Source organism: Hipposideros armiger, unplaced genomic scaffold (assembly GCF_001890085.2).
Source record: "Hipposideros armiger isolate ML-2016 unplaced genomic scaffold, ASM189008v1 scaffold_455, whole genome shotgun sequence".
Lineage (NCBI taxonomy): Eukaryota > Metazoa > Chordata > Mammalia > Chiroptera > Hipposideridae > Hipposideros > Hipposideros armiger.
The window spans coordinates 556,366-584,254 of NW_017731805.1; the positions used below are offsets into that span (position 1 = coordinate 556,366).

General features: G+C 40.1%; 1 protein-coding gene across 2 annotated transcripts; it reads left to right on the top strand.

Annotated features, from left to right (window-relative positions):
• HAS2 (hyaluronan synthase 2) lies at positions 1 to 27,889 on the top strand. Of its 2 annotated transcripts, XM_019665861.1 has the most exons (4): positions 1 to 543; positions 12,640 to 13,266; positions 23,861 to 23,962; positions 25,513 to 27,889. In XM_019665861.1, the coding sequence occupies exons 2-4, from the start codon at positions 12,640 to 12,642 to the stop codon at positions 26,440 to 26,442; spliced, it is 1,659 nt and encodes a 552-aa protein (XP_019521406.1). In that variant the 5' UTR covers positions 1 to 543; the 3' UTR covers positions 26,443 to 27,889. The 2 variants fall into 2 exon arrangements, with proteins under 2 accessions (XP_019521406.1, XP_019521405.1); XM_019665860.1 differs by lacking the exon at positions 1 to 543 and having other exon boundaries at positions 12,558 to 13,266; positions 25,513 to 26,908.

Below are 27,889 nucleotides of genomic sequence, written 5' to 3' on the forward strand. Positions count from 1 at the left end.
GGCAACGACTGCGAGGAAGGAGAAGTCAAGACGTCTGGAAAGAATTACCTAGTCCTGGCTTCCAGCAGCCCATTGAACCAGGGACTTGAATCAGCCCCAGCCAAAGACTTTCTCCCGGTTCTGCTGCGTCTTCACCCGGCTTTTTTTTTTTTTTTTGACACGAAAAAGAAAGGAGACTTTACGATATCAGGGGACAGGGACTGGAGCAAAAAACAAACAAAAAAACCCCTAAATAATAATAAATAAGAAAGTTAATTTATTTTTAAAGCACACATTTTTCTTTTAAGACTTAATAGACTGAAGTGCAACGGAAATATCAAAGAGAATAGTAGTGAATTTTCCTTTTAAAGTGGGGGAGAACCAAACCTTTAAGACTCCCCCCATCCCTTTTAAATGTTGTTTTTAAATTTTTTATTTTTTTTGGCCGGGCGTCTCAAATTCATCTGATCTCTTATTACCTCAATTTTGGAAACTGCCCGCCACCGGCCCTCCGGGACCACACAGACAGGCTGAGGACAACTTTATGACCAAGAGCTGAACAAGGTACGTTACACTGGCGCGATTTGGTGAAGGATAAGGGTCCTCGAATAGGCCAGGGAGAGGGAAGAAATTATCAACGTTAAGTGGTAAAAAAAAATTTTAAAGTTAGCTTTCGACAGAAAAGTTTGAGATCAGAAAATTTCCAACAGACTAAAAATGAGGGTACTTTAGACCACTGTCAGGCTTAGCAGTCTATCTTTTACCATCCCTATGGCGCTCTCCAGAAACCGCTGCCTTGCTGGGAACACAGGTAAACTCCCTGCCCGGGGAAAACGGCACGTCCCGGGATGTACTTTTCCATTCCGCATCTTCCGGAGCTGCAGAGGGGCTCCCGAGTTAGGAGACACGAATTTCGACTGTGTAAGGACAAGGTATCCGGCACAGTCTCTTCCTTCCCCCTTCCCTTCCCATCCCTTTCCTTCTTGCCCCCCGCACAAACTCGACTTGGGGAGGAAAACCCTGGAACGGCCCAGCGCGTTTTACTTCCTAGTGGGAAGCCCGCTTCTTACTTGTAATGCAAAGGGTTAAAGCGATCCGGGCTCCCAGCTTCGGAGAGCGGGGACCCCAGAGAAGGAGGGCCCTCCGCTGCCTCCTTCTCAGCTGCTGGCCTCGCTCGGCCACTCCCCCCCTTTCTCCGGCCTTCCCTCCTTTGCACTCCCTGCACCCCACTAACATGTGAGGCCGGGTCTGTCCGGGCTCAGCTCGGCTCCGGAAGCCTCACTCCGGCCAGAGGTCCCTGACGCCCGCGGCGGCTGTCGCAGACCCCAGCAGGAGGAGGGCGCGCATCCCTTCCGCCCGCCTGCCGCCCGAGGGCAGGGCGCGCATGGGGACCGCGCGCGGCGCGCCGGCAGCTGCAAAGTCCCGGGAGCCAATTCCAACGTGGCACCGAGCACGCTGGCGCTTCTCCCCGCAGCTGCAGCGCCAGGCACAGCCGGGTGGGGGGTTTGAGGGGCGCCGTTTCGAGCACCCAGCCCGGGGTTGGGGGGCAGGGGTCCGCGGGAGCCTGGGGTAAAGGAGGGAGGCGAGCCAGAGGCTGGGATGGATAATCAACACCTTGGGCGGAATCCGTCACGCAGGTTCCCGCCCAAGCTCGAGCCGGGACTCTGAAATGGGTCCATGTGAACCGGAGGGCGGGTCTGAAAGGAGGGTCTGTGAGGGCGAGAACTGGGAGGCGAGGGAGACTTTTTCCTCCCGCCGTGGAAACGCGCTGAAAGGATAATTAAGGCTGGAAAGAGGAGCTGGGAGCGGAGAGGCGGTGCCTGGGGAGGAGGCTTTCCGAGACCCGGCTCCTATTACACAGCCTGGGGTGCCAGCTACCCCCGCGCCTCTCCAGCCCCCAAACGGCCGCGCTCAGCGCTTGGACTTTCCGGCCCCGCGCGCCACCGGAGCGCGCGAGCGGCTGGAGCTGTGCTCCCGGGAGGTGCATGTGGGAGCCCTGTCAGCTGAGCAGAAGAGCTACTCCCCTCCAACCCACGTGGCTAGCCTGGGGATTGCCTTTGACGTCACGCTCAGGGAGGTGTGACGCAATAGATCGGGAAGCGCTGATTGGCCATGAAGGGCTTCCCCGAACTCGAGGCCTGATTATATAGAGAGCTTCAGCTCAGTGTTAGAAGTGAAGGAAGTTCCTAGTTGGGTTTGCTGAAGTAAGTGCGGCGGTTGGTAAGAGGAAGAACTTAACTCCCAGTTGTAGATTTCAAGGTTACCCTCACACACACACACACACACACACACACACACACACACACACACCCTGCAGATTACTCATTACAGAGAAGGCATATGATAATGTACCCTTGGAGATGTTAAAAGGCATTATGGAATTTTTAAAAGGTCATTTTAACAAAAATTTAAAAGGTCAGTACATTCAAACATGCCAACGCAAGGCTTAAAATTAAAATGTGTATTTCTATAGAGTTGGCTAGAACAAACATATGCCCGTCAAACTATTTGTAGACACAGTTTTAAATTTTACTGGAAAAAATTCTTAAATTCTAAACTTTCTCATTTCAGTGTGTGCAAGTTGACACATTTATTATATTAGTTTTCACTGCATTTTTCTAGAGGCTAAATGAGATCACTCATACAACTGAGGTAAAGTTTGTTTAATACCCATCATGAGCCATCAAAGGTTTTCCTAGTATTTTGACTATTCTTTTAAATTTTTAGTAAAAGTTTAACTCTATTTAAAGTACCTATTTTAGAATGTATATTATGTTGTGTGTTTGCAATTTTAGAACAAATCAGAATTCTAAATAGACATTTCTGGATTATAGCATTGTAATTAGGATATCATCACTTCTCTTTTTAATTTATATATTACCTGAGTTGGGTGAATAGAACAATGTATTGTAGATGTAATGACACATATAGATTATCTGATTTGCTTGTATGGTATGCAGAACTGAATCCTGACTTTACCAGAGAAAGTTATGCAGCTTACAAAAATTCAAGGTCTTAAATAGGTGGCTAATATCAAATTAGAATGTCACTCTCCACAAAGCAAAGATGATAGTTGGCCAACTACCTTCCTGGAAAACAGAAATTGTGCAACAAATGAATAAGAAACTGTTACTAGAAAGTAAGGCGGATTGGGTAATTAAATTTATAGAATAATCCCACAATATTGACTTTCACGAAGACTTTCTCACACATGCTTTCCATACCAGTTAAGATTCTTTTTAAAACATTTTTTTTCTTGAAGTTTTAAACACACCTTTTACTGATTCATTTACTTTCCATTAATTGGCACTGTAGGGAAAGCCCTTATCTACAGATCAATGTGTAGATCCCTTTTGGCAAAGTCATATTACACAGTTACATTTTAAATCTAAAGACAAGTAGTTTGTTACATTATTAGCTTCCTGACTTTCACATGTGGGAGCAATGAGTTAATGAAATTGGAGAATAGAGCATAAGCCCCACTGGACCTTTCTGGGTTCTCTTTTTATCCATGCACACCCAGACTATGTTCCACTAAGAGGCTGCGAGGACAGAGCCATTGGCAGCTGGTATGACAGCTGAATGTGGGGACAGCTCCCTGAAGAAAAATCACTTCCATCACCCCAGCTTGGTTTTAATCCTTTCCGCTCTAGCAGCAATCTACATAGAATAAGTAACATCCGATCCCATATACCTTAAGTTATTCAAGTCTATTTTGATTGTCATCTAGGTGGACATAATAAATATTGCCTTGCTCACAATCTAGAAAAATGTTACTGATATGGGTCAAAGAAATATATTGAGGTCATACTGTTAAGTATTTCATTATTTAAAGAAGAAATATTTATGAATGAATGCCTCTTAAATGCATGCAGCTGTACTGTGGATTATTTAAAAATGAATAAGATGCAGTTCACATTTCAATGGAATTCATCATACAAAAAGTGTGCTCAAGTCTTCAAATAACAATGGTGTAAGGCAAAATTGGTTCTGGCCTATAAGAAAAGTAAAATCATAGCTACTGTTTATCACGTGTCTAGTATGTCTTAGACTTTGACTTAAGCCACTTTTCATACATTGTATCTAATATCCTCACCCCATCCCTGCCCTAGGACAGACAACTTTATAAATAAAGGATCCTTGCCCAGAAAGATTAAGCAAGTTTATCAAAGTGACAGTGTTAGGAAGGTGCATGGATGGAATTTAATCCAAGAAATAGTGAATACAGAATGCCTTTGCACTGGACATGCTGCAGCTCGGTTAGTCAAGATTTATGGCGTCTCAGATAGACGAAAAATCACATTTGATTGAGAGAGATCAGGAAAGATTTCATGAATAGACTTGGCATTTGTGGTACATAGGGCTGCACAGGGTTCTGACCTAAAGAGATAGTGCCCAAGAACCAGTGGAGGAAAATACAATAGAACTAAGATTCCATGTCAAGTCTTTTTGTAATGTTTCCCTTTGCTACATTGAACTTTTGGATGAACTTTAGCTAGTGAAGTTCAAGAACTAATAGGACACTTAGGAGAACTGGCATCCTAGGAGTAATGGATCCATGTTAATGGTACAAATGAAGAGAAATCTGAAACCTAAAGCTCTAGATCAGCGGTTCTCAACCTTCCTAATGCCACAACCCCTTAATACAGTTCCTCATGTTGTGGTGACCCCCAACCATAAAATTATTTTCATTGCTACTCTGTAACTATAATTTTGCTACTGTTATGAATCGTAATGTAAATATCTTTTTGTTTTCCTATGGTCTTAGGCAACCCCTATGAAAGGGACATTCAACCCCCAAAGGGGTCGCGACCCACAGGTTGAGAACCGCTGCTCTAGATCCATACACAGCTGGGGTGACCAGGCCTTTGAAAGGCTTTATTGCCAGACCCTGCAAGCTTGGCTCTGCATCTCTGCTAGGATAACTGCAGTGAGGTTGGAGAAAAAGGCCAACTTCAAAGCCCATAGCGTGGAAACCAGAGTGCACTCTTTCCACAGGTCAAGCTTAGCTGCTTCATTATATTATCTTAACTGGGCATTCTGATTTCTGTACTTTTCAAGTCTGTGCTGCCTCCGATCTGGGTGGGATTTACTTTGAAAGGAGTCCTGTGTAACATCATTCGTATTCTTGACCTGTTATAAGTAATCAAACACACTTTAGACTTGAGTCTCTGACTTATACTACTACATTAATCATCCCTCCCTCTCATGCCTGAATTCAACCTTTATAATTATGGACTACTTAGCATTTGACTGAAAGGTTTAGATGTCTAAATAAGGTAAGATTTTTTTTCTAAATTTTACCTAGAACTTAAAATTGGGCACGAATGAATAAAAAAAAATGTATGGTTTTACTTAATACTTTAGTTTTCATTATGACAAGTTATTTAAATTAATTTTGTGCAAATATCTATAGTGCATATGTGCAAAAACGATTGCTTAATAGCAGGTTATCTTGAAGGATCATGCTGAAATATTAAAATAAGGCCTTACCAAAAATGATAAAATGCAGAAAACAAAAGTCCTAATGTTCTGATAAGACATTGAAGGAGGAATGAGAAATGTCTGTTTTGTGAAAAATAAAATATGTGGGGAAATTTGTGTTTGAGGGTATATTTTTATAATGGCTCAAGTAGTTGCACTAAGAGGTTTGTTAGCTGCCCCAAAGATACAGCCGCCTGCGTGGGGGAAGGACTGTGGTAGTCCTTTTTATAACAGAATCAAGTGCTCTTTCAATTCAAAACAAGAAACTGAAGTCTGCTACTGTAGATATTTATACTATCTTTAGGGAGAGTCATTAAGTTAATCTCATTTTTAATCCTAAGAAAGGATTCAACAAGTTAAGGTTTAATTCTCATTAGGTTTCTGTTATTTGGGACTTTGGACAGTGGGAAAAAAAAATCTAAAGGATAATTTAGGTTTCTGTGTTACAGGTACCAGAGAAAGCAAACTTTAGTTTCCCCATTTTCCCAAAACTTGGAGGAAATCACTTCTGTCGAGAACAGTAAACTGGTGTCATCTCCCACATTTATAAGCATATTTTTATTAAAGATGTACTAAGGTGTTGTGGTCAAGATCATAGTCAATAGTGAATATCAGCTCCACCATTAAGTAACTGTGTATTTTTCTCTGAGCCTTAGTTTCCTAATCTGTGAAATGGAGTAGACAGTACCTAAGGTTTGCTATGAAGATTAAATGAAATGTATTAGAGTGCTTAGCAAGATGTCTGGTATGTAGAAAGTGTTTGATAAATATTATTATTATTTCAGAATACAGATGTTAAAGACAATTTCCTAATCATATCATCATAGGATATTATGATGTTTTAAAAATTCGATTTATTTAAGCTAAAAACAAAAAACAATTTGCCCATTTCTCCCACCTTCACCCCTCCCACCTCTGTCAACCACCAGTCTGTTCTCTGCATCTGTGAGCTTGGCTTTTATTTATTTATTTACTTATTTGCTTACACATGTAAGAGAACACACAGTATCTATCCTTCTCTGTCTGACCCATTTCACTCAGCACCATTCCCTCAAGGTCCATCCATGCTGTCACAAATGGCAAGATTTCATTCTTCATGGCTGAATAACACACACACACACACACACACATACACACACACAATCAATCTCTGTCCTTTTATCTATCAGCAGACACTTAGGTTGTTTCCATATCTTGTCTATTGTAAATAATGCTGCAATGGACATGGGGGCGCAGATATCTTTTCAGGTTAGTGTTTTTGTTTTCTTCAATTTGCCTTTTCTAACTTTGTTTTCCAAAGGTCTTCTAGAACTGGTCTGGTACTGACCGCCCCCCTCCCATTATCTTTAGATGCCTGAGCAAGAAATTATGGAACTTTTTTTTTTAAAGAACAAAAACTGCTGGATTAGGGGCACTCTTAACGGCTCAGCATATATTCACTGCAAGAAAGATAGGGGAGGGACCTGTACTCTGTCAATCTGCACTGGCTGCCTGAGTCCATATGGGACTTACTCATTTATTCACAATGTATTGTTGAGTACCTACTATGTGCCAGAGCTTGTTTTTGGTTTTTGTCACAGGAATACACCGTTGATTGAGACACACAAGTCATATAGCCATGAAGTGTACATAGTGCTATTTAGAAAAACAGGGTCAGAGGAGAGACTGACGGAGTGAAGCGAGGGCAGCGTGGAGGACTTGAGAAGGGATTGGTAAGCTAAGAGGTACCTTTTGGACTAATGTCTGCAGCCTTTCCCAGATGCTGACTCTACTAATTTGAATTCACTTCAGCTTCCTCGAGATCCCAAATGAAAGGACCGCTTTATGAAGCTATGGGGACTCAGTTCTCACGACTGCAGTAGGGCAGTGAGATCAGCTGTTCTCTCTCATCCAGCATTTGCCCTCTGGTTAATACGAGAAGGTCAAGGGGACGGAAATAGCTCTGATGCCCACAGAGTCCTGCTTGGGGTATATAATCTAACAGCAAGTCTTGTATCTGCTCTGTGGGTGGAACCAATGGAGACTGGGGGCGCAGTGCCTTTATTATTGTAAAACAGGATTTGGGTGGCACTGCTGCTGCATAGATGGAACCACCAGCTTCCTTTATGACAACCTCATTCCATGTCCCTCTTGGCTGTGCCCATACAGAAAATTATATGAACCCAGGTATCTGCTGAGTATTGGCTGGTTTTGTGTCTGTACCTCAGTGCATGTCAATTCACCATTTTTCATAACAGCAGGAAAAACAGTTGTCAAAGTTCTCTTCCAATCTTTTATTATACAACATGTTTTAATTATCCAGAAATGAAAGGATGCTGCCTATTTTGTCTTGAGGGTTCAAATCTATTTAGCAAATATTTACTGAGGCTATTTGGATCACCTGGCATTATGCCATCTTGTGGGTACTGCTCCTGGTTTTGTGACTTTGAGCAAGTTACTTAAATACTCAGAGCCTTGGTGTCCTTGTCAGATGTATATGTTATTTGTAACATGAGATTAACAATTTACTTACCACTTAAAGTTATTAAAACTAAATAGGATCATGCTATTCAACAAACCAAACAAAACTTGCTCCCCTGCCTGGAACCTAATAAATGATGAACAAATATCTGCTGACATAACAACGATACCGATATGAAATTGATAAAGTTACATCCATTGATTCGGCAATTGATACTGACTACCAACCATAAATCAGGTTTGTAATCAGTAAATATAAAGACTATAACTCAGGTTTATGTCCTTGGGACACATTAGTGAAAAAAAGATTTAAAAATGTCTCTTGGCTTTGTGGAACTTACATTATGGTGTATCAAGCCACTCTTTACCACTTGGTTTGCCTTGGAATCCTGTGAAGAATAGTACTTACTGAATACTTGTTATTAGGTCCAATAGCAACTTAAAAAAAAATCAATAAATAGGGGAAAGTCTACTGGTCAAAAAACATCCAAGTTTTATATTTTAAATATGGCAGTTAGATTTCTAAATCATCTTTCTACCTAACAGTGAGGCCTTATGATCTAGGGTGAAACTAACCAGATTTTCCAATTTAACAATAAAGCCATATGCCTGACAAGGAGAGTTTGCTTATGAAACAGAGTGTTTGAATTGGGGATTGTGTCCGAAAGTCTCACACATATGGTGTCCATATCTGTGAAATCACCCAGGGGAAATTATAAAGAGACACATCCTGTGTGTCACTCCCTGAGATCAATGTGGTCCCTCAGTTAGGCTGGCTCTGAAATGTGCCTTTTGCCCTTTGGCCTGAGCTGCGATTGCTGCGTGTGTCATTCGAGGCAGCCATGCGGTACCTCGCCGAAATATAAAGGTTTGATTTTAGCCACATCACTGCAAATTACTAGCAACTTTTCTTCCCAGGCTTCAAAAGGACATTCTGTAGACTCCTATGATGTAAGAGGGTGTTCCCACTTCAGCTGTGGCCAGCAGATGCTATGTGAACACCCTCTGTCCACGTGCTGATAAAAGCAAGGAAAATGTGAATAATGGAAAAAGAATAGCAGGCAGTTCTTTTGCTGGCTGTGGTGATTTTAAACACAAGGGAAACACACACTTCAGCTTCTCCCTGGCAGAGGGTTTTAGTCCCCTTGAAAATTTTCACTCTTGTGCGAATGACTCATGTCTCAGACACAGACAAGTTCCAAGTCTGGTGCTCCCAGCACCTTGAGGCATTGGTCAACGCACCCTTTGGGAGTTTGCAGCATCCCACCAGCTGTTTTCATTAACGGGATGCTGTGCTCTCTTGCCTTGCACTGAAAACTCAGCAGTTCACCATTCCCCAGAAGCTTGAACTTTCCATGTGTGCTGTGATTGCCTTTATCAAGGCTCATGTGTTACATATTATGGTGTCCTATATAAGTGCTGGAAGTGGAACACACATTTTTTTTTTAGCTTCCTTGTTAGCTAACTCTTTAAACTACATTGCATTTCTGGCTTTTAAAAACACTCTCACAGACACTGATTTTGCTCCTCAGTGCAGCTCTGGGCGGGGTTATTGACAAGTACTATCATCTCTATTTAACAAAAGACAATAATGTCCATAAGCTTGAGTCCTGGTCCCCAGGCTACATTGCATGGCCTAGGTTATATGCATACTGGGTAAACAAACAACTTGAATTATTGCTTGATGTCATAAGAGTCCAAGGCAGGCATTCCTGATTGGCGGCTGGCCCCTCCCATTTGGCAGTTCAAGGACCAAGCTCCCTCTCCTTGTGGGCTGTGATATCTATCCCCTAGGACGCTGTTGATATGAGCATGGACGGAAAAGAGATTGCAGGAGGCCCACTCTACTCTCCTTTTAAAAAGTCTCTATTGGAAGTGGTCCATCTCCAGTTTCCCAAGGCTGGACCACCACGGCCCCACCATGCAGTCTGTGCTCCAAAGGAGAGGAAACACAATTGATGAGCAGCCCGCTAATGTTTCCCAAAAGTATGATTTGGATTCAGCCAGGACCACCTCAGCGTATGGTCCCAGGGACTAGAATGTGAATGCTGCCTCTTTGAGCTGCTCAACCGGATGGCCACATGGCTAGTCACAACCAAGATCATACTAGGTGCTATGTGGACATGCAATGTGAACTCTTTTTTTTTTTTTAAATATTTTTATTGGGGAATTGGGGGGATGGGAACAGTGCTGGGGAATTGGGGGAAGGGGAACAGACAAGTTGCTGTCATTTCGTTCTTCAGTCTAGTTGTGGAGGACGTTGCTTCACTTGCCCAAGTTGGCACCATCATTGCGCTCTTCCCGGGCGAGGCAGGTCAGTCACCAGCTTCTGGACGGCCGCTCACTGTGGCTGCTGGCTGCTCACGCTGGCTGCTGGCTACATACAGTAGCCCATGGCAACCCACTGCTACAGGGGCTGCAGCCTATGCGGTCGCTGGCGACTCACAGCAGCCCAGCTCCAGGTTGAGCTGTTGTTCAGCATCTTAGCTGTAGAGGGCAGTGTCACTGGCCCTCATATGTGGGATCTGAACCGGGGCCCTCTGGCATCCCAAGCCAGTTCTCAACCATCGCGCCACTCTGCCGGCCCTGCAATGTGAACTCTTAATGTGGACTAGGACAATATAGATGGCTTATCCGGCAAGAGATTTTGCAGAGATAAATTCTTAGCCTAAGTTTCCATGTAAAATACATTTACTTAGCTTTCAAAAACTAGTTGAATTAGAGAGAAAGATGAAGCATTCATTATCTATAAATGTGACAAAAACGTGAAGTTGGTGTAAATCGTTGAAGATGGGGGCCTTGCATTTATACTAATTGTATTCTTCATTATACTTGGAAGAGGAGGAATATAAGCTTTCGGGGGGAAAAACAAAACTGTGATAATTGTGATTTATAATAAAAAATATACAATTGAACCCTTGAATAATTCAAGGGGTGGGGTGCCCACACAGTAAAAAATCCCAGTATAATTTAAATTGGCTCTCCACATTCAAGGGTAGAAAATCCATGTATAAGTGGACCCACACACAGTTCAAACATGTCTTGTTCAAAGGTCAACTCTATTATCTGGTGTAGAGCTCCTAAAATCTTTGAAATTTCCTAAATGATGAGAGCCATGGAGGTGTCTTTTGTTAAGTTAATGAGGTGACTTGGAAAGCACATATGGATGGGGACTGGTTGCCAGTGGAGCCAACCATGTGATTGGAGGATTAGAACATCCGGTCCCACCCCCAGACCTTTTGGGAGAGGAGAGGGCTGGAGATTGAGCTCAGTGGCCAATGGCCAATGATTTAATCAATCGTGCCTATGTAATGAAGCCTCCATCAAAACCCAGAAGGAGAGGGTTTGGAGTGCATCTGGGTTGGTGATCTGGGTTGCAAACTCAGAGGCGGGAAGCTCTGCACCCTTTCCCCATACATTGCTCTATGAATCTTTTTCATCTGGCTGTTCCTGGGTTATATATCTTTTTACAATTAACCAGTAATGTAACCAATAAACCTGAGATGTAAGTAAATGAGTTTCCAGAGTTATGTGAGCTGCTCTAGCAAATTATTTGGACCCAAGGAGGGGCCATGAAAACCTCTGATTTATAGTCAGTTAGAAGTACCTGGCCTTGAGATTGGCATCTGAAGGTGGGGGGCGGAGGTTGGAGCTGTCTTGTGGGACTGATCCCTTCACCTGTGGAACCTGACACTTATCAGGTAGACAGTGTCAGAACTGAGTTAAATTGTAGGATGCCTAGCTGGTGTCCAGGGACTTGCTTATTGCATGTGTGGGAAACCCCCTCCCCCACACACATTGGAATTGGGTCCAGAAACCTGAAAAGAAAGGTCTACCAGGCACCTCTTTTTTATACTTAGCATTGGAGATGCTTTGGCAAATAGCGGAAAATGGTCGTCCTGTACTCCAGTTGTTCAAAACCTTAACAGGAGATACAAAAACCATAAGGAAGAGCACACAATTGGCTCAGCTGAAATGTGTCTCAGGTCTAAAGTGTTACAGCTTTTAAGAGGACGGGAAACTTACCTGCTGAAAAGAAGGGTGATGCTATTTCTTCCTTATGACTTCTTTCTCCAAACATTTATTGTGTGCTTACTGTGTTCCAGTAAGGTCCCCGCTCCCCAGGATCTAACCATCTGTGTTAGTGATGGTCTGTGGAGGAGACGGCCCTCTGAACAGAATAATGCAATTCAGAATTACAGGGGCGTTGATGGATGACTGTGTGGGATACCCAGACATAAAGCATTTTTATTGTCAACAGAGACTTTGGAAATAATGGAGTCTAAACGCCCTCATTTAGCAGATCAAAACAACGGAAGCCCAGAGAGGGAACCTCTAAAGGTTACACAGCTAGTTTATGCAAGAGCTGGTACTAGAATCCAGGTATCCTGCTCTCCAACCACAGCTGGCTGCATGGAAAGGGTGTGCGCTGAGGAGAGGTTTGCCCTGGAGATGAGATGAAATTACACATGAGCTATGTAGCAAAATCTCTGGTGGATCTTTTACTAGTCAGTATTGGGGGTGAGGAGACAGCATGGTGTAGGAGAAAAGATTGCCTTGCTCACTAGGAAAGTTTGGATCTACGCCTCCCTAGCTCTGATGACATACATAGAATTCCTGGGTGCTCCTGCTCTAATACTGTTCCCACCATACCGTGTATATAACATGTGTGGGACAAGAGTCATTCACCAAGTGTTTTATCTGATTATATTACAGATGCATTGTGAGAGGTTTCTATGCATCCTGAGAATAATTGGAACCACGCTTTTTGGAGTCTCTCTCCTCCTGGGAATCACCGCTGCTTATATTGTTGGCTACCAGTTTATCCAAACCGATAACTACTATTTCTCTTTTGGACTCTATGGTGCCTTTTTAGCATCACACCTCATCATCCAAAGCCTGTTTGCCTTTTTGGAGCACCGAAAAATGAAAAAATCCCTGGAAACCCCCATTAAATTGAACAAAACTGTTGCTCTTTGCATCGCTGCGTATCAAGAAGACCCTGACTACTTACGGAAATGTTTGCAATCTGTGAAAAGGCTCACCTACCCTGGGATTAAAGTTGTCATGGTCATAGATGGGAACTCGGACGATGACCTTTACATGATGGACATTTTCAGTGAAGTCATGGGCAGGGACAAATCAGCCACCTATATCTGGAAGAACAACTTTCACGAGAAGGGTCCTGGCGAGACGGAAGAGTCCCATAAAGAAAGCTCGCAACATGTCACCCAGTTGGTCCTGTCCAACAAAAGTATTTGCATCATGCAAAAATGGGGTGGAAAAAGAGAAGTCATGTACACGGCCTTCAGAGCACTGGGACGGAGCGTGGATTATGTACAGGTAGGTTTCCGAATTCCTGCCAGGGCAAACATACATTTAAATAAAGCAGCTTTTGTATCTTTCCAGTCGTATGCTTATAGCCCATCCTTGTCACTTCTGAACACAGTACTCCTTTCAGTTCATTGGAAAACAGCATGACTGTTGAAAGCACATTTGAAAGGGAGAGAGAGAGAGAAAAAAAAAAAAGCTTGTAAAACTGTTAAGACTATCTATGAAAATGCTTAACTTGTGCAGTGTTATTGGTTGGAAATTGAGATTATTTTGAACAGGAGACCCTGCCTTCTTTTCTCTCCCCTTCCCTCCTTCCCTTCTCTGCCCTCTTGGTTCTGCCAAGTCAAATCCAACGTCATTTTCCACACTCTTAAAATCTCCAGCCTTGTAAGAAAATAGTGTCTGCTGAGCAGAAGGGTCTTGAGAAACTCTGCAGCAGGCCCGAGGGAAGGCTATAAAATGTGTTTCGTGGAGACACGGCAAAACGGGGGTGATGAGAACAATTTTGACTGAAAAGGGTAAGGAATTCAAAACTGAGACAGAGAGAAAGAAGAGGAAAATGAAAAAGGGAGAAAGAAAAAAAAAAAAAAACCTTCCCAGAGTAAAACTCAAAGTAATGTTTATTTCACTCCCCAAACAGCATTACCTCACTCACTGCAACTTGACCTTTGAAAGCATTTGTGATGGTGTTTGCTTGCATGAAAATTAGACAGGCTGGTCTCATTAATCTCCTGACTGCTCATTCTAGGGTTTCTTTCTCCTCTTCTAGTTCTTATTGAAACTTTCTTCTTTAGGATCTTAGTAGGGTCTCTGTGAATTTTCTAGTCATAAAAAATTTTCTGAAAACCCTCATACTTTAATTAGATTTTGGCCATGGAGAAGGGAGAAATGTCTCTGGTTTATAAAAAAAATCCACTGGGACACTTGTCCCCTTCTCTTAAAAGCACAATCCTAGTTTTCAGAAGCCCCATCCTATGCCTTGGGGACATTATTGCTGCACAGTCATGTCCAGTGGGTGTCTGTAATGGGATGACAAGGGGCACTGGCTTTAGAGTCAGTTGATGGAGGCTCTAATGCAGATATTGTTACCAACTGGATGACTGGGCAGGACCACCTCCCTGAGCCTCAGTATTCTGGATAAAATAACCAGTCTCACAAGGGGTTTGAGGTAACGATTTCAAAAAATGTTAAGTAAAGTGTACAAGAGTTACAAAAGGTAACAAAAGTTGTTAATGAAGGTATTGTTAATATTATGAAAACGTTTGTTAATTTTACTCAAAAATGTTTGTCCATATTCATCACTACCATGGGGCTAATTTTGGTTCATCTGAAGAGTTTTGACGCATTTCTTCAATTGTTACCCATCTGCATATTTATTGATCTCCGTTTTAGGGAGTTTATAGAGCTTCAACGTCAAGTTTTTCCTAATTTCTAAAACTTTCAAAAAATTAAGGTAGTTTCAGTTAACAGGACATTTTTACCTATTTATATAGTGTGACTTCAGGCCCAGACAAGGGATGAAATGACCCATTTCAAGGAAGGGGTGACTGGGGAACTGACAGAGGATTTGAAGAAGGAAGCTTGGGGCCTAAAATGAGTAACCATCTGTTTTAATTTTTTTTTTTTGCTTTTAATTCTAGTTAAAACAATTGCTACATTTGTCATTTCTAATCAAGACATGGTTTTGTGGGTTTTCTTCTTTTTTTAAAAAAAACCTGCTCCTCCCAAACCCCCTTCTCTCATCATTCTTGTTTTGAATTTTGTTTGTATCCTTGACAACTTGACATTGTGCCTGTCCAGGAAAAAAGAACACAAAATCTAAAATACTGGAGTAGGTTTTTGCTGGAGCCCTAATTAGGCTGGAGAGCTTTCCTTCCTCCAGGCTGAAGCCTCTGGATAGACTGATGGGAGCAGCAGCTGGTAACCCTCCTGGGACTCGCAGTCCATTCCAAACGCTCAAACAAGGGTAAAAAATCTTGTGGCATTCGGTAACCAGGTAATTCCATCCTGCCATCTCCCATCAAATTCCCCAACATTTAACGATGTGTGCCCTATAAAAATGGAAATGTCATAAGGTGCAAACTGATATGCTATCACCTAACATTCTGAGTGACCCAGGCAGGGTCTGAGGGTTTCAGAGTAGAAACCACAGAGAAAGACGAAAGAGAGCCGGGTGGAAGATGTTGGCCACTCAGCATTACAAGCGATTGAGCGATCGAACTTGGAGTTCAGGTCGATTAGGAAAGGAAGGAAGCAAAATTCAGGTGCTAACACACAAGAGAAAATGGGGGCTAGGGGAAGAAACTGACCATCTGGTCACTTATTTGCTGACCTGGCTGGAGAACACTGCTTAACTGTGCAGAGAAATGGCCAGAATGATTGGTTTCTAGTTGCAGCTGGGTCTTTGGCACTGGTCTCTCTTTTACTTGATCTTGAATAGATGTCTTGCTTACTGCTCTCATGACCTATTATTTCATACCTTCACCACTCTTCCAGCTCCCTACCCAAACTCCTCCCTGCTTAACTACTACCAGATGACTTTGTATCTTATAAAAGAGAAAAATCGGCAGTACTGGTTCTGAATGCCACTGAGATCTTTACTCTCTCCTGCTTCCAGGTTCAAGGATTCCCAACCTCACTTCCTATCTCCAGGTTAACCTTTCTACCTACACTCTTGGGAATCTCTGGGTCGGCTCCCTCTGGTCTCCTCCAGAACAAAGCTTTACATCAATTACTACCTCTCCCTCCATCTCCTTTCATTTCTACTTCTCTGACTACCCTCTTAGCTTCAAAGTCCTTCACATAATTAAAAATGAAAGGAATATGGGGGAAAGCTTTAGTCTACGAGAAAGCCAATGAGTGTGGTAGCAAATGCATGTATGATGCTAGTGGGTGCTTTGTGAGATGGGAGGAGCTAGAAAAACAGAAGAAGAAAAACAATAAAATGAGAAAAGAAGATGAAGGAAATGAGAAATGAAGAGAATGAGGAAAATTTTCTTAGTTTTGAATCAAAGTATTTTTGGGGGAAACTTACTTCTTTATTTCAAAGTAGGACAGACCCTGACCTGTCTGGGTATGGCTTTATTAAGTAAGGTAGGGCATATGTCTTTTTTGTTTTTTACCTTTGAAAATAGTACTTACAATAGCTTTTTATTAACCAAAGTAACATGTTTGTGGTAATATGTTTTAAAAGTATAGAAAAGCATATTGAGCTAAATTAAAATCAGCTGCATCACAGACATGACCCATAGATTATCAAATTTAATACTTTCCAGTGCATACCTTTCTATTTTTCCCTTATTTTAAAAACATTTTTGGGATTATATTGACATTTTTGTGCATTGTTTTGTACTTAACAATATCAGAAGACTTTAAGTATCCTTTGATATCTAGATTATATAATTAATTGCTTTATTCATATCTCTTAGCACCAAACATGGATGATAAGTGGCCAACATAAAGTGGTCATCAGTCTAGGCGACAAAGGAAAAACTAATATTCCCTGATGTGTGCATTATGGATTTCGCAGCTAGAAAATACACAATAAGTATGAACATTTTCTAAAGGGAAGAATAGGCAATTTTATTATTAATTTAATCTGGCAGCATCCTAGGTACCCAAGATTCTTTGAGCAGCAGAAGAGATTAAGTCATTCATAATAGAGTTGACCCTCGTTTTTCATGGATTCTGGATTTGCAAATTACGCTCTTCACTAAAATGGATTTGTAACCCCCAAATCAATACTTGCTAGTGCTTTTATGACCCTTTGCAGATATGCAGAGTGGCAAAAATTTGATTCACTCTGTTATGTGCATGTTCCCAGCTGAAGCCACACAAGACCATGCTGTGCCTTTTTGTTTCAGCTTTTATACTGTTAACAGGTAACTTCTTCACAGTCTATTTAGCATCATATTTTTCACATTTTTGTGCTTGTCATTTGTGATGTATCTGTTTAACATGGCTCCAAGTGTAGCGCAAGAAGGCTGTGATTGCCTGTGGAGAAAACGTTTGTTAGAAGAGCTTTGTTTAGGCGTGAATTATAGTGCTGTTGGCCATGAGCTCAATGTCAATGACACACACACACACACACACACACACACACACCCACACACACACACACACACACACATAGAGGGTGTCAAAAAATGTATACACATTTTAAGAAAGGAAAATTGTATTAAAATTGTAATACTCAAATATACCGATAGCAAAAGATGAATACAAGTCACATTTCACTTCTGCAATTACAAGAGGTGCTCAGAGTGGTTACAATCAGCGTCCAGACACTTCTGATTACGGCAAACTACTGCTTGAGCAACGCTGACCAAAGTGTCCACTTGTATACATTTTTTTGGCATCCCCGATATATACACACTATATATAATATACTATATATTATATATACTATAATATAATTAATATACTATATATAGTATATTAAAACAGAAACAAATAAAACAAGGTTAGGTATTGATCAGCAGACAAAACTTAACCCTGTATTTCTGCTAGAAGCAATTTTTTGGTATTCGCTAATTCAGTGTTCCCAGGAACTTTGTAGAACACAACTACTGTGAGTAATGAGACTCCACTGTATGCAGTGTTTGATTGGTTCCTGCATAGGAAGCCTAAGCAGTGGAAATATTCTGAGGACCGATGCTGAGAGTGTTATATGTCTCTTTGTATCCTTCATTTTAGAGGATAAGATTAAGAGCACACTGCAGTAGAAATGGGGAACTTTGAATTCTAGACTCAACTCTGTTTACGTGCTGTAGAATAAATGCTCAGTGGACTGCTGTCCTTAGTTTGTGCCTTTAGTTTTCATCACTTCTTAGTGTATATGTCATCCTTTTATTGAGCACTTATTATGAGCCAGCCATTATTAAGTGCTTTACATACATTCTCTAATTAACTTACCATTACAACAATCTGATGAGGTAGATATGATTATCCATATTTTTCACCTGAGTGATGGAGGCTTCAGAAAGTGAAGTGAGGAGTTTAAGGTCAAGAAGATAGTCCAAGTTTACAAAACCGGTAAATCATGGCTTGGGACTTAGATCTGTTTGATTCCAACCTTTGCATAGTGCTTTCATTTCTTTACAGTAGTGTGTTTGCTCTGGTATTGTATTGTTAGGAGCTCAGGGGGACTTGCACCATCTTGTTTGCTAGTAAATAATTACTTGTAAAACATTTTTTTTTTCTGGCCTACCCCTCTTAACAGAGAAATGGAAGTGGGGAGGAGAGGGGTAGGGAGAGCTTTCTATTTACTTTGTGGTTAAGTTGTGGCAGGAAAGCTGGGTAGTGGGGTCATGACCAAGAGTAAATTCCACACACTATAGGAAAAAAATTGTCTTACTGGTTCAAGGTTAAGATGAAGGGTCAAGGTTAAGGAAGGGTTGAGCCTTATAGGCAGGCAAAGGATGAAGGCAGTAGTTAACAGAAGGGTCTTGATTTATTTTCAACCTGTTTCCTCATTGAAGGCTACCCTAGTAATTAAGATCTCCTCTTGCTGTGTAGCTCCTACTGCCTTCTGAAGTGGTATGGGGCAGGCGGAGGGGGGTATCCACCACTCAGTCTGAAAGGAAACATTAAAAAAAAAGCGAAACGTGGAGACTTGGCATTTTAGACTTGGATCTTAGAATCTGAAAGGCATTTGGTAGAATAAGTAATACTTCGAGAGGAGGTTTTTATTTAAATTACAGTGAGGATTGGGTTGTCGGAAAAGTCATGACGCATTTTTGCAATGAAAAACCTAGAAAATATACGTCATGACTTTTCCGACAACCCAACAGATTAACTTTAGGGTCAGTGAGACTAGTTGGAATGGACTTAGCGTGTAATAACATGTAACAGACTAGAGACTCATAGTCCATAACTAATTATTTTAGATCATTTCAGACACATTTGAATTGGTTCATTGTGATAAGAGATTCTCGAAAGGTAATATCAATTACCATGTTCCTTTTAGAGATTCTGCTGGGTCATCTATTTGTGGTAAGGATCATCATGATCCATTAGGTGTGTGTTTACTTAGGGGGCATAAAAATGTAAAGATTATTACCTAAGACTAATGGCATCCTTCTCTACAGTCCTTTGTAATTTACAAGGCACTTTTATAGGCTGTGTTCCATCCAGTACCATGATGATGGTAAGTGGCTTTGTTCAAGGTCGTAGAACTAGTGAGATGTAAGACGCAAGACTTAATTGTGGCTTCTTTATTCTGAGGGCATTTGTTCTTCTCATATGCAAATCTTGGGTAAAGAAAAACATCTGATTTATTAATGTTTTATATATTTTTATACAGTTACTATTTATAACATCGAAATGGAGGCAACCTTAAAAAAATCTATTAGAATTACAACTGAGGCCTAGAACATATTTAATCTCACCTTTTTTTAAATTTATTTTTTATTATTTTACTTTTTTTTTTTTAAATTTTAGGAAAGAGAACGCTGCCCCTGCAACCAATTATTTGAGTCCCAAGGTTGACAAACTTTGCTTGTAAAAGGCCTTGTAAAAGGTAGTAAATATTAGGCGTTGCAAGGCCATGTGGTCGCTGTTACAATTCATCAACTTTGCTGTTTTAGTATAAAAGCAGCTGTAGATAAGATGAAAATGAATGTGCATGCCTGAGTTCCAATACAACTTAATTTATGGAGGCTGAAATTTGAATTTCATGTAATTTTCATGGGTTACAAAATAGTCTTTTGATTTTCAACTATTTAAAAAGGTAAAAGCGATTTTCAGCCCGTAGGCCATATCAAAACAGGTGGCAGGCTGGACTTGGCCTAAAGACTAGTTTGCCACCCACTGTTCTCAATAGGAAAGGAGAGGAACCTTAACGCTTGGCTGGGATAGCGAAGGAGGAAAAGCGATGGTCTGACACACTTTAGTTGATGATTCTGTGGTTAAGAATGAGGTGGCTGGTTCCTCCCAATAATACCTTTTTGCCTTTACATTTTCCACTTATTTTAGTCAAAATGTGGTGGCTTTGCTTCAAGTCTGTATCTCCTAGTGAGAAATCCTATGACTAGTGATTATGTGGTTTAAACAAATTACAGGGATACATTCAGTGTGGACTGAAAGACGTTTTGATTTGTTCTCTGATTGCTTCTGGTGTGCAAATCATGTCCCGTAGTTTTTCTCCATGTGAGGTGAAGCTCTGTGTGAACTGGTGTATCTCCCCCACAGCCTGTAGCCTGGAGCTAAATAATCAATCAGCATTACATATTTGTTATTAATGGGTGAGAAGACAACTAAAAATCCTGTTCCTACTAAACTGATTTTAAGAGGAGCTAAAGTGACACTCTTAGCACACGAAAAAGTAAATACTATTAGATCCATGAACAGACATGCTTTTACACTTCCATAGATTCTGGCTTTCTAGCTGGCCTATTCAATCACCAAATACATCCAAAAATTGAACTTCAGAAAGCTCTTTAATCCCACTGCAACAAACCCCTTTCCAAGGCATTTCTCAGAGCTTTCCCTTCTGACACAGTTCAACACGCTCTCTCTCAGAGAACTCCTGGTCCTTTGCTGTTGGAAACTGGGGAGGGGCAGGGCCAATTTAAATACACGGAGCCTCAGAAGTCTGGTTCAAGTCTAGTCATTTCTAAGGGGCAGTTCCCTTGGTCTGCTTATGCTCACAAGCAGGCGGAGTTACTTGAACATTAATTCTAGATTGCCCCCTTCCTGTTGTTTTTAGACTTATTTTAGCTTTCTGGTTTTACCTTTCCCAGCTTGAGTCAACACAGGTGGGTGTGGTCAGGAACTCAGGATGTTGGACTCTAAAGGTGGACTGAACGTCTGCCTTCACTTTCTCTGCCTTCCTCACAGGCCTGCCCGCCCTGGAGCCACATACAAATTAGTGAGAGACGGGGTATAGCAGAGGCAAAACATCACTTTGGAGGAATTTCTTTAGGCTTCTGAGGCTTCAGATGCTTGGGTACAAATCTAAGTGTTAGTAAAATCCTATTTTCTACAGTGAAAACCTAATGCCTCGCTGCTGTCTAATTTTTTTTTCCCCTCTCTAAAATAGACCATGCTGGACCAAAATAGAATGCCAAAAAATAAATAAGTAAATAAACAAATAAATTAGTACATAGGTTTTTATTTAGAAAATGGATACTTCTAAATAAGTTAAATAAAATAAAGAATTCAGAAGTTAACCCTAAAATTGATATAATTAGTTAAATCCAGAGAGGTGATAACTTCATTTTTTATAACTGGATATTCCATACGCTCCAATAATGCATTTAAACTGCTGTTTTCACCAACATATTCTCTCTCTCTCTCTCTCTCTCTCTCTCTTTCTCTCTCTCTCTCTCTCTCTCTCTATATATATATATGTGTGTGTGTATATACGTATATATACACATATATACGTATATATACATATATATGTATACATATATACATATACATATACATATATATGTATATATATATACACACTTTTAAAACATCATAAATTTATTATTTTTAAATTTTTCTTTTCTATATTACCCCATTATAGAAAGATTCAAATGTTTTTTTTAAATTTTTATTAATTTCAGGTGTACAAAACAACCTAGTGATTAGACATTTACATACCTCACAAAATGATAGCCCTAATAAGTCTATTACCCATCTGGCACTGTATATAGTTATTACAATATTATTGACTATATTCCCCATACTGTACTTTATATCCCTGTAACTATTTGTTTTAAAATTATAGCTGACATTCAATATTATTTTATGTTAGTTTCAGTGTACATATTAATTTATTTTTTTCAGAAAAAGTAGCTATTAAACATTTTAAAAAACATTGAGATTCCCTGGCTAATTACGTGAGAGACTCATGATATATATCTCTGTATCTCCATATATATATGTGTGTGTGTGTATAGTATATAAATATAAATAAGCCCTTCAACTCTGAGAGTTTCTTCTACAAATTACTTTCTTAGTTTTTTATTATCATTTAAAACTGGTATATTAAATCCCTACTATTTGTATAAAGTAGTTTGAGAACTGTAAAGATAATTACTTTTGATATAAATAAATAGGATAAATCTGGATTAAATCCACCCAGTATAGCCAGACTTGATGGCAAATAATGAAAATTGCAGATAACACCCCAGTCTCTGCCAATCATGTCATTTACTGTTTCCATGGTGATATGAAACTGGTTCATTACATGTCAACTTTGATCACTTTATATCTACTAGGGCCTTGCTGCATTCCCCAGAAAAGAAGACTATTATGTCTTATTAGTATCAGTCAGGGATAGAGAGGTGGTAGTACTTTTCCTCCTTCTGATTTCTTTGACCACGTGGAAGAACCTCCATCCACAACTACAGCTCACCTGTGGGAAAGGTACTAGCCCTTCCCAGCTGTCTCCCTTCTCCCTAACAAGTGGCTTAATCTGACTGATGAGTATGGAAGGGGTAAGGGGTAGCCCGGCTCCTGCTTCCTGCTGGGACTGGGCTACCACCAAGGTGCAGACATCTGTCATATTTCTGCAGGAAGAGGCTGGCCCCCCCTTGATGCTGTTTAGAATTGATAACTAGCTAACACTGGGGAACATAATTATGAAGCCCGCTACTCTACAGAAATAAGCCCTATTCTCCACAACAACTTTATGAGTCTATTTTGTGATATTTTGTTTTTCTCATCATCTCCCTTATTCTATTTCATTTTCCAATTGGATCAGACATCAGATTGGAAAGAAAAGTACTATTTATCACCTTGTCCCATTGGGCCTCCAATGGAAATGCCTGTCGCGGGTTCGTGGATCTAGACTAATCTGAATAATTTTCTTGAAGTCCTGGTTGGTTTGGTTTCAGAATTGCTTTTTTTGACCCATATAAGGATTGTTATCAAGAACAACCATTAGCATTTCTAGAACGGCTTCGGATAATTTATATCTGCTTTTAAATCCAAAGGGCTAGATGACTACTTAATGCTCTAGAATAAAACCATGGTCTGAGGGTCCTGCTAGCTCCCTTTCTGATGCAATGTCATCTGCCATGCCCAGGTCATAGGTCATAGGGAAATCTTAATTCAGAATTATAAAGCCAGCTGTAGGAGAATTTTCTGGTTTTTATTCATCATATTAAAATGGGGAGTGGGGATAACTTTTAAATATACCTCCTTTTTAATACTGTTACAGGAGTTTTTCTATCATTATTCAGGCCTGAAGGACAAGTTGCCTAGAAGCCTCAATTTAAGCTAATTGAAAAAAAAAAATCTAGGGTGACCAAAACAAGGTGTTTTCCAAATCCTGGAAAACTGGGATGTTACTGCAACATGAGATTGGGAACATCCGTGGCAAACCGCGACAAGCTGGTCACCCTACAAGACATATACCTAGCACAGACCTTCCATCACTTCAGCTGTTCTCTCCATTAATGTCATGAACTTACATAGTGAGCTTGCTGTAAACAAGCTCTTTGTATTGGCCATGATATAACAAACTGTCATCCCTGTGATATTTGCTTATGGAGGCTTTGTGACACTAAGGCTGAAGGCATAAGGCACATGCCCAATTTTGACTGTACAGAGCAGACTCAGTTCTCCCTTTCCTTTAGCTCATTTTCTACTTTCTTCTTTGCAGGTTTGTGACTCAGACACCATGCTCGACCCAGCCTCATCTGTGGAGATGGTAAAAGTTTTGGAAGAGGATCCCATGGTTGGAGGTGTTGGTGGAGACGTCCAGGTGTGTATGGCTTCACTTTTTGCATGAGTCACTTTTAGTAGCACTCTTGCTCATTGATTCAATGAACATATATTTACTACCTACCAAATGCTGTGTCAGGAATCGTTTTTGATGTTAGAGATACATGTGAATGTGACTCGGGCCCACTTTACTGCCTTTTTTTTGTCAAACTGAAATAACTTAGGATGTCTTTGCTTATCCTGGGATATAACCCATGTCTGTAGTGCCTGATATGCTATATACAACATAATGTAAATGTATAATGATTTCCACCAGATCTTCTTGAGCCATAACTTAATATTCTGAAAGAATCTGATGTTGGAGTTCATTTAGTTGCAAATGAATTAAAGTATGGCAGGAAACAAATTCTATATCTTAAACCTCTGCATTTAAAAGCTGACCAATATACGGTTGATAAAAACTCCAAATTGGAAAACAAAGGGAGCAAAGAGAAACAGCAACTCAAATTTATACTGAGAAAGGCAAAGACACAATTAATTAAAAAGTGGGCTTTCCAATTAATATTTATTTTCCACCAATTATTACTTATTTCCCATTATTTGCTATCGATGGAGAAACAATTAGTGAAGCAAATATTAATGAAGGCAATTTGAAATTTGTGGAATGAGAAACTGAATATGTGAAAATATGTGATTACTAAAGTGAGTCCTTTGCAAGTGTGAGATCAGATTTTAGCCAAAGGTGAAAAGCACATTGAAATTTTGCTCTATGATGCATTTTATATATGCATGTTGATAGTAAAGGCAAAGAAAATACACTACAATGGACAAAAAATAGTCTTGTGATAAAAAGGAAACATGCAAAATCCAGGTGAACACTGAACAAAATTGAAACAGAAAAGAATTTAGAAATATTGCCAAGAAAAAGCTGATAAGTTTGAATATCCTTTACACAGAGCATTATTTCAGGATTCAATTTTTTGCGGGAGGCCAGAGAAAATCCTTTTATCACTAGCATTACAAAAAAGTGGGGAGGAGGAGGAACATTTGTAGCCAAGGGTTGGGTGAGTTGAGAATGAACCAGAACAGGAGGCAACAGGTCTTAAAACCTTCAGATCTTAGATGGTAGAAAAGAGTGTCTGGGGAGAAGAATTTAGGAACTGAAAACTAAAGCCTAACAAAAAACAAAACAAAACAAAATAAAAAATAAACCTCAGTATTAGAACAAGAACAAGAACAGAAAGCATAGCAAAAAAGAAGACAGAGAGCGATGAAGCAGAAGAAAATACCAGAGTCCCAACACATACACACAACGTATCAAATTAATCTATTGGGTTTTTGGGAAAGTCATGACGTATTTTTCTATGTTTTTCAATGCAAAAATGCATCACGACTTTCCTGACGACCCAATAGTAATATAGGATCAGAGAAAATAAAATATAATCACATCTAAAGGAAGAAGGACGCCAAAGTAAGAGGCCAAAATAACAAACCTGTAGATAGTAAGTAACCTCACAATAGTACAGATTGTGTTGGTATTTTAAGCCAAGGTTTATCTTTTATTTACTTATTTTTTTTCCCTTTTTGCAGATTTTAAACAAGTATGATTCCTGGATCTCCTTCCTCAGCAGTGTGAGATACTGGATGGCTTTCAACATAGAAAGGGCCTGTCAGTCTTATTTCGGCTGTGTCCAGTGCATTAGCGGGCCTCTGGGGATGTACAGAAACTCCTTGCTGCATGAATTTGTGGAAGACTGGTACAATCAGGAATTTATGGGCAGCCAATGCAGTTTTGGTGATGACCGGCATCTAACGAACCGAGTGCTGAGTCTGGGCTATGCCACAAAATACACCGCTCGATCCAAGTGCCTTACGGAAACGCCCGTAGAATATCTCAGATGGTTAAACCAACAGACCCGTTGGAGCAAGTCGTACTTCCGAGAGTGGCTGTACAATGCGATGTGGTTTCATAAACATCACTTGTGGATGACCTACGAAGCGGTTATCACCGGATTCTTCCCTTTCTTTCTCATCGCCACAGTGATCCAGCTCTTCTACCGGGGCAAGATTTGGAACATCCTCCTCTTCTTGTTAACTGTCCAGTTGGTAGGTCTCATAAAGTCATCCTTTGCCAGCTGCCTTAGAGGAAACATCGTCATGGTCTTCATGTCCCTCTACTCAGTGTTGTACATGTCAAGTTTACTGCCCGCTAAGATGTTTGCAATTGCAACGATAAACAAAGCTGGGTGGGGCACATCTGGAAGGAAAACTATTGTTGTGAATTTCATAGGACTCATTCCAGTATCAGTTTGGTTTACAATCCTCCTGGGTGGTGTGATTTTCACCATTTATAAGGAATCTAAAAAGCCATTCTCAGAATCCAAACAGACAGTTCTCATTGTTGGAACGTTGCTCTACGTATGCTATTGGGTCATGCTTTTGACTCTGTATGTGGTTCTCATCAGTAAATGTGGCAGGCGGAAGAAGGGACAACAGTATGATATGGTGCTTGATGTATGATCTTACGCTGTTTGACATTTGCAATCACATATGCAGACAAAACCTGAGTTCCTCTAGGGACTGTACCATATTGTGGCATCAGAGAATGCCACCAAAGGAGACATATCACTGCTGCTGGGACTTGAACTAAGACATTTCTATGGGTTTATTATGATTCTGCCAAAGTAAAATGATACACCAACAAGAAGAAACTCAGATTTAACTTGTTATTTCTATGAAAATGGGAAGAATTCTTTGTTTATGCACTTTTTCCTTACTGTACATCTGCCTAACAGTGTTTTTGCCCTATATACCTCACTAGCCATGCTTTATGTGGGTTATCATGGAAGAAAAGGATATTGGAAACTCAAGGAAAAGTTCTTTCAACATATACAACCTAACTTATGGACTGTGTTGATAGCTAATTTTTTTTTTAAAGGATTTTCTGTTTAACTCTACCAAATGAAATGCCAAAGGAAATTTTAAAGGCCGTTGGCTGTGCTGTATTTTTATATAATTGTACTGTGTTTTAAAATTTTGTATGCCAATTTTTAAAACAAATTCTGCATATTCTATATTTTACTTCTCTGCCAAAATACACCTGTTCTTCCTTTTTAAAAAAATAAAATAGGTTCTAAAAAAATTCAAACTTATAAAAAAAACAAAAACCTACCCAAAATGTGAAGCTTGGTTGACTGATGTTCATGATAGAAAGAATAAACTGTTTCTCTCTCTCTCTACCGTTCAAAATCGAATAGTTTATTTCTGTGAAAAAGTATTTAAACATTCAATATTTTAACTTTTTTTTTTCATTTTTTTTTAGAAAAGGCCAATATACCTGTCACACTTTGAGAGTAAAAATACATACTTATATGTACAAAAAAAGTAAATCATTGAAAATCAAGGCCAAAGGGGTAGAAAAGTGCAATTTTTCCATAAGATTAATAAAAGGGAGTGCTCGTCCTCGAAAGAAAACACTGGGCATCCAGCACTGGACATAACATGTGTATCAAAGATAAATAATCAATGGAGTTTCTGGCAGTGTTTTCCCAGGCTGAGTAAAAAGGAAAATGGAAAAAATTATCTGTATAATTTGGACAAATACATTGTAGTTCATCATTTTGTTCTGGGGCCTGAATTCACCAGTTGTCCCTATGTTGAACATATTTTATACCTGTCTTTCCCTCTCAGTTTGCCAGTTCACTTTACATGTTAGTGTGAGATTTCCATGTTTGCGTTGGATAAATTATAACTACAAAGCCTTTAGATTCAAAATAGCAGATTTCACATTCTATCCTTTTACTTTCTAGGGAGGATTATTTTTTCTGAATTATACAGCTAATTTCTTCATCTCTTCTGTTCTTGGCCTACGTACATATGTTTACATAGTAGAAATAATATCGAGGTCTAATAAGTGTATCAAGAATTGGCACATTAAAAAAAAAAAAAAAGATGAACCAGGTACCTG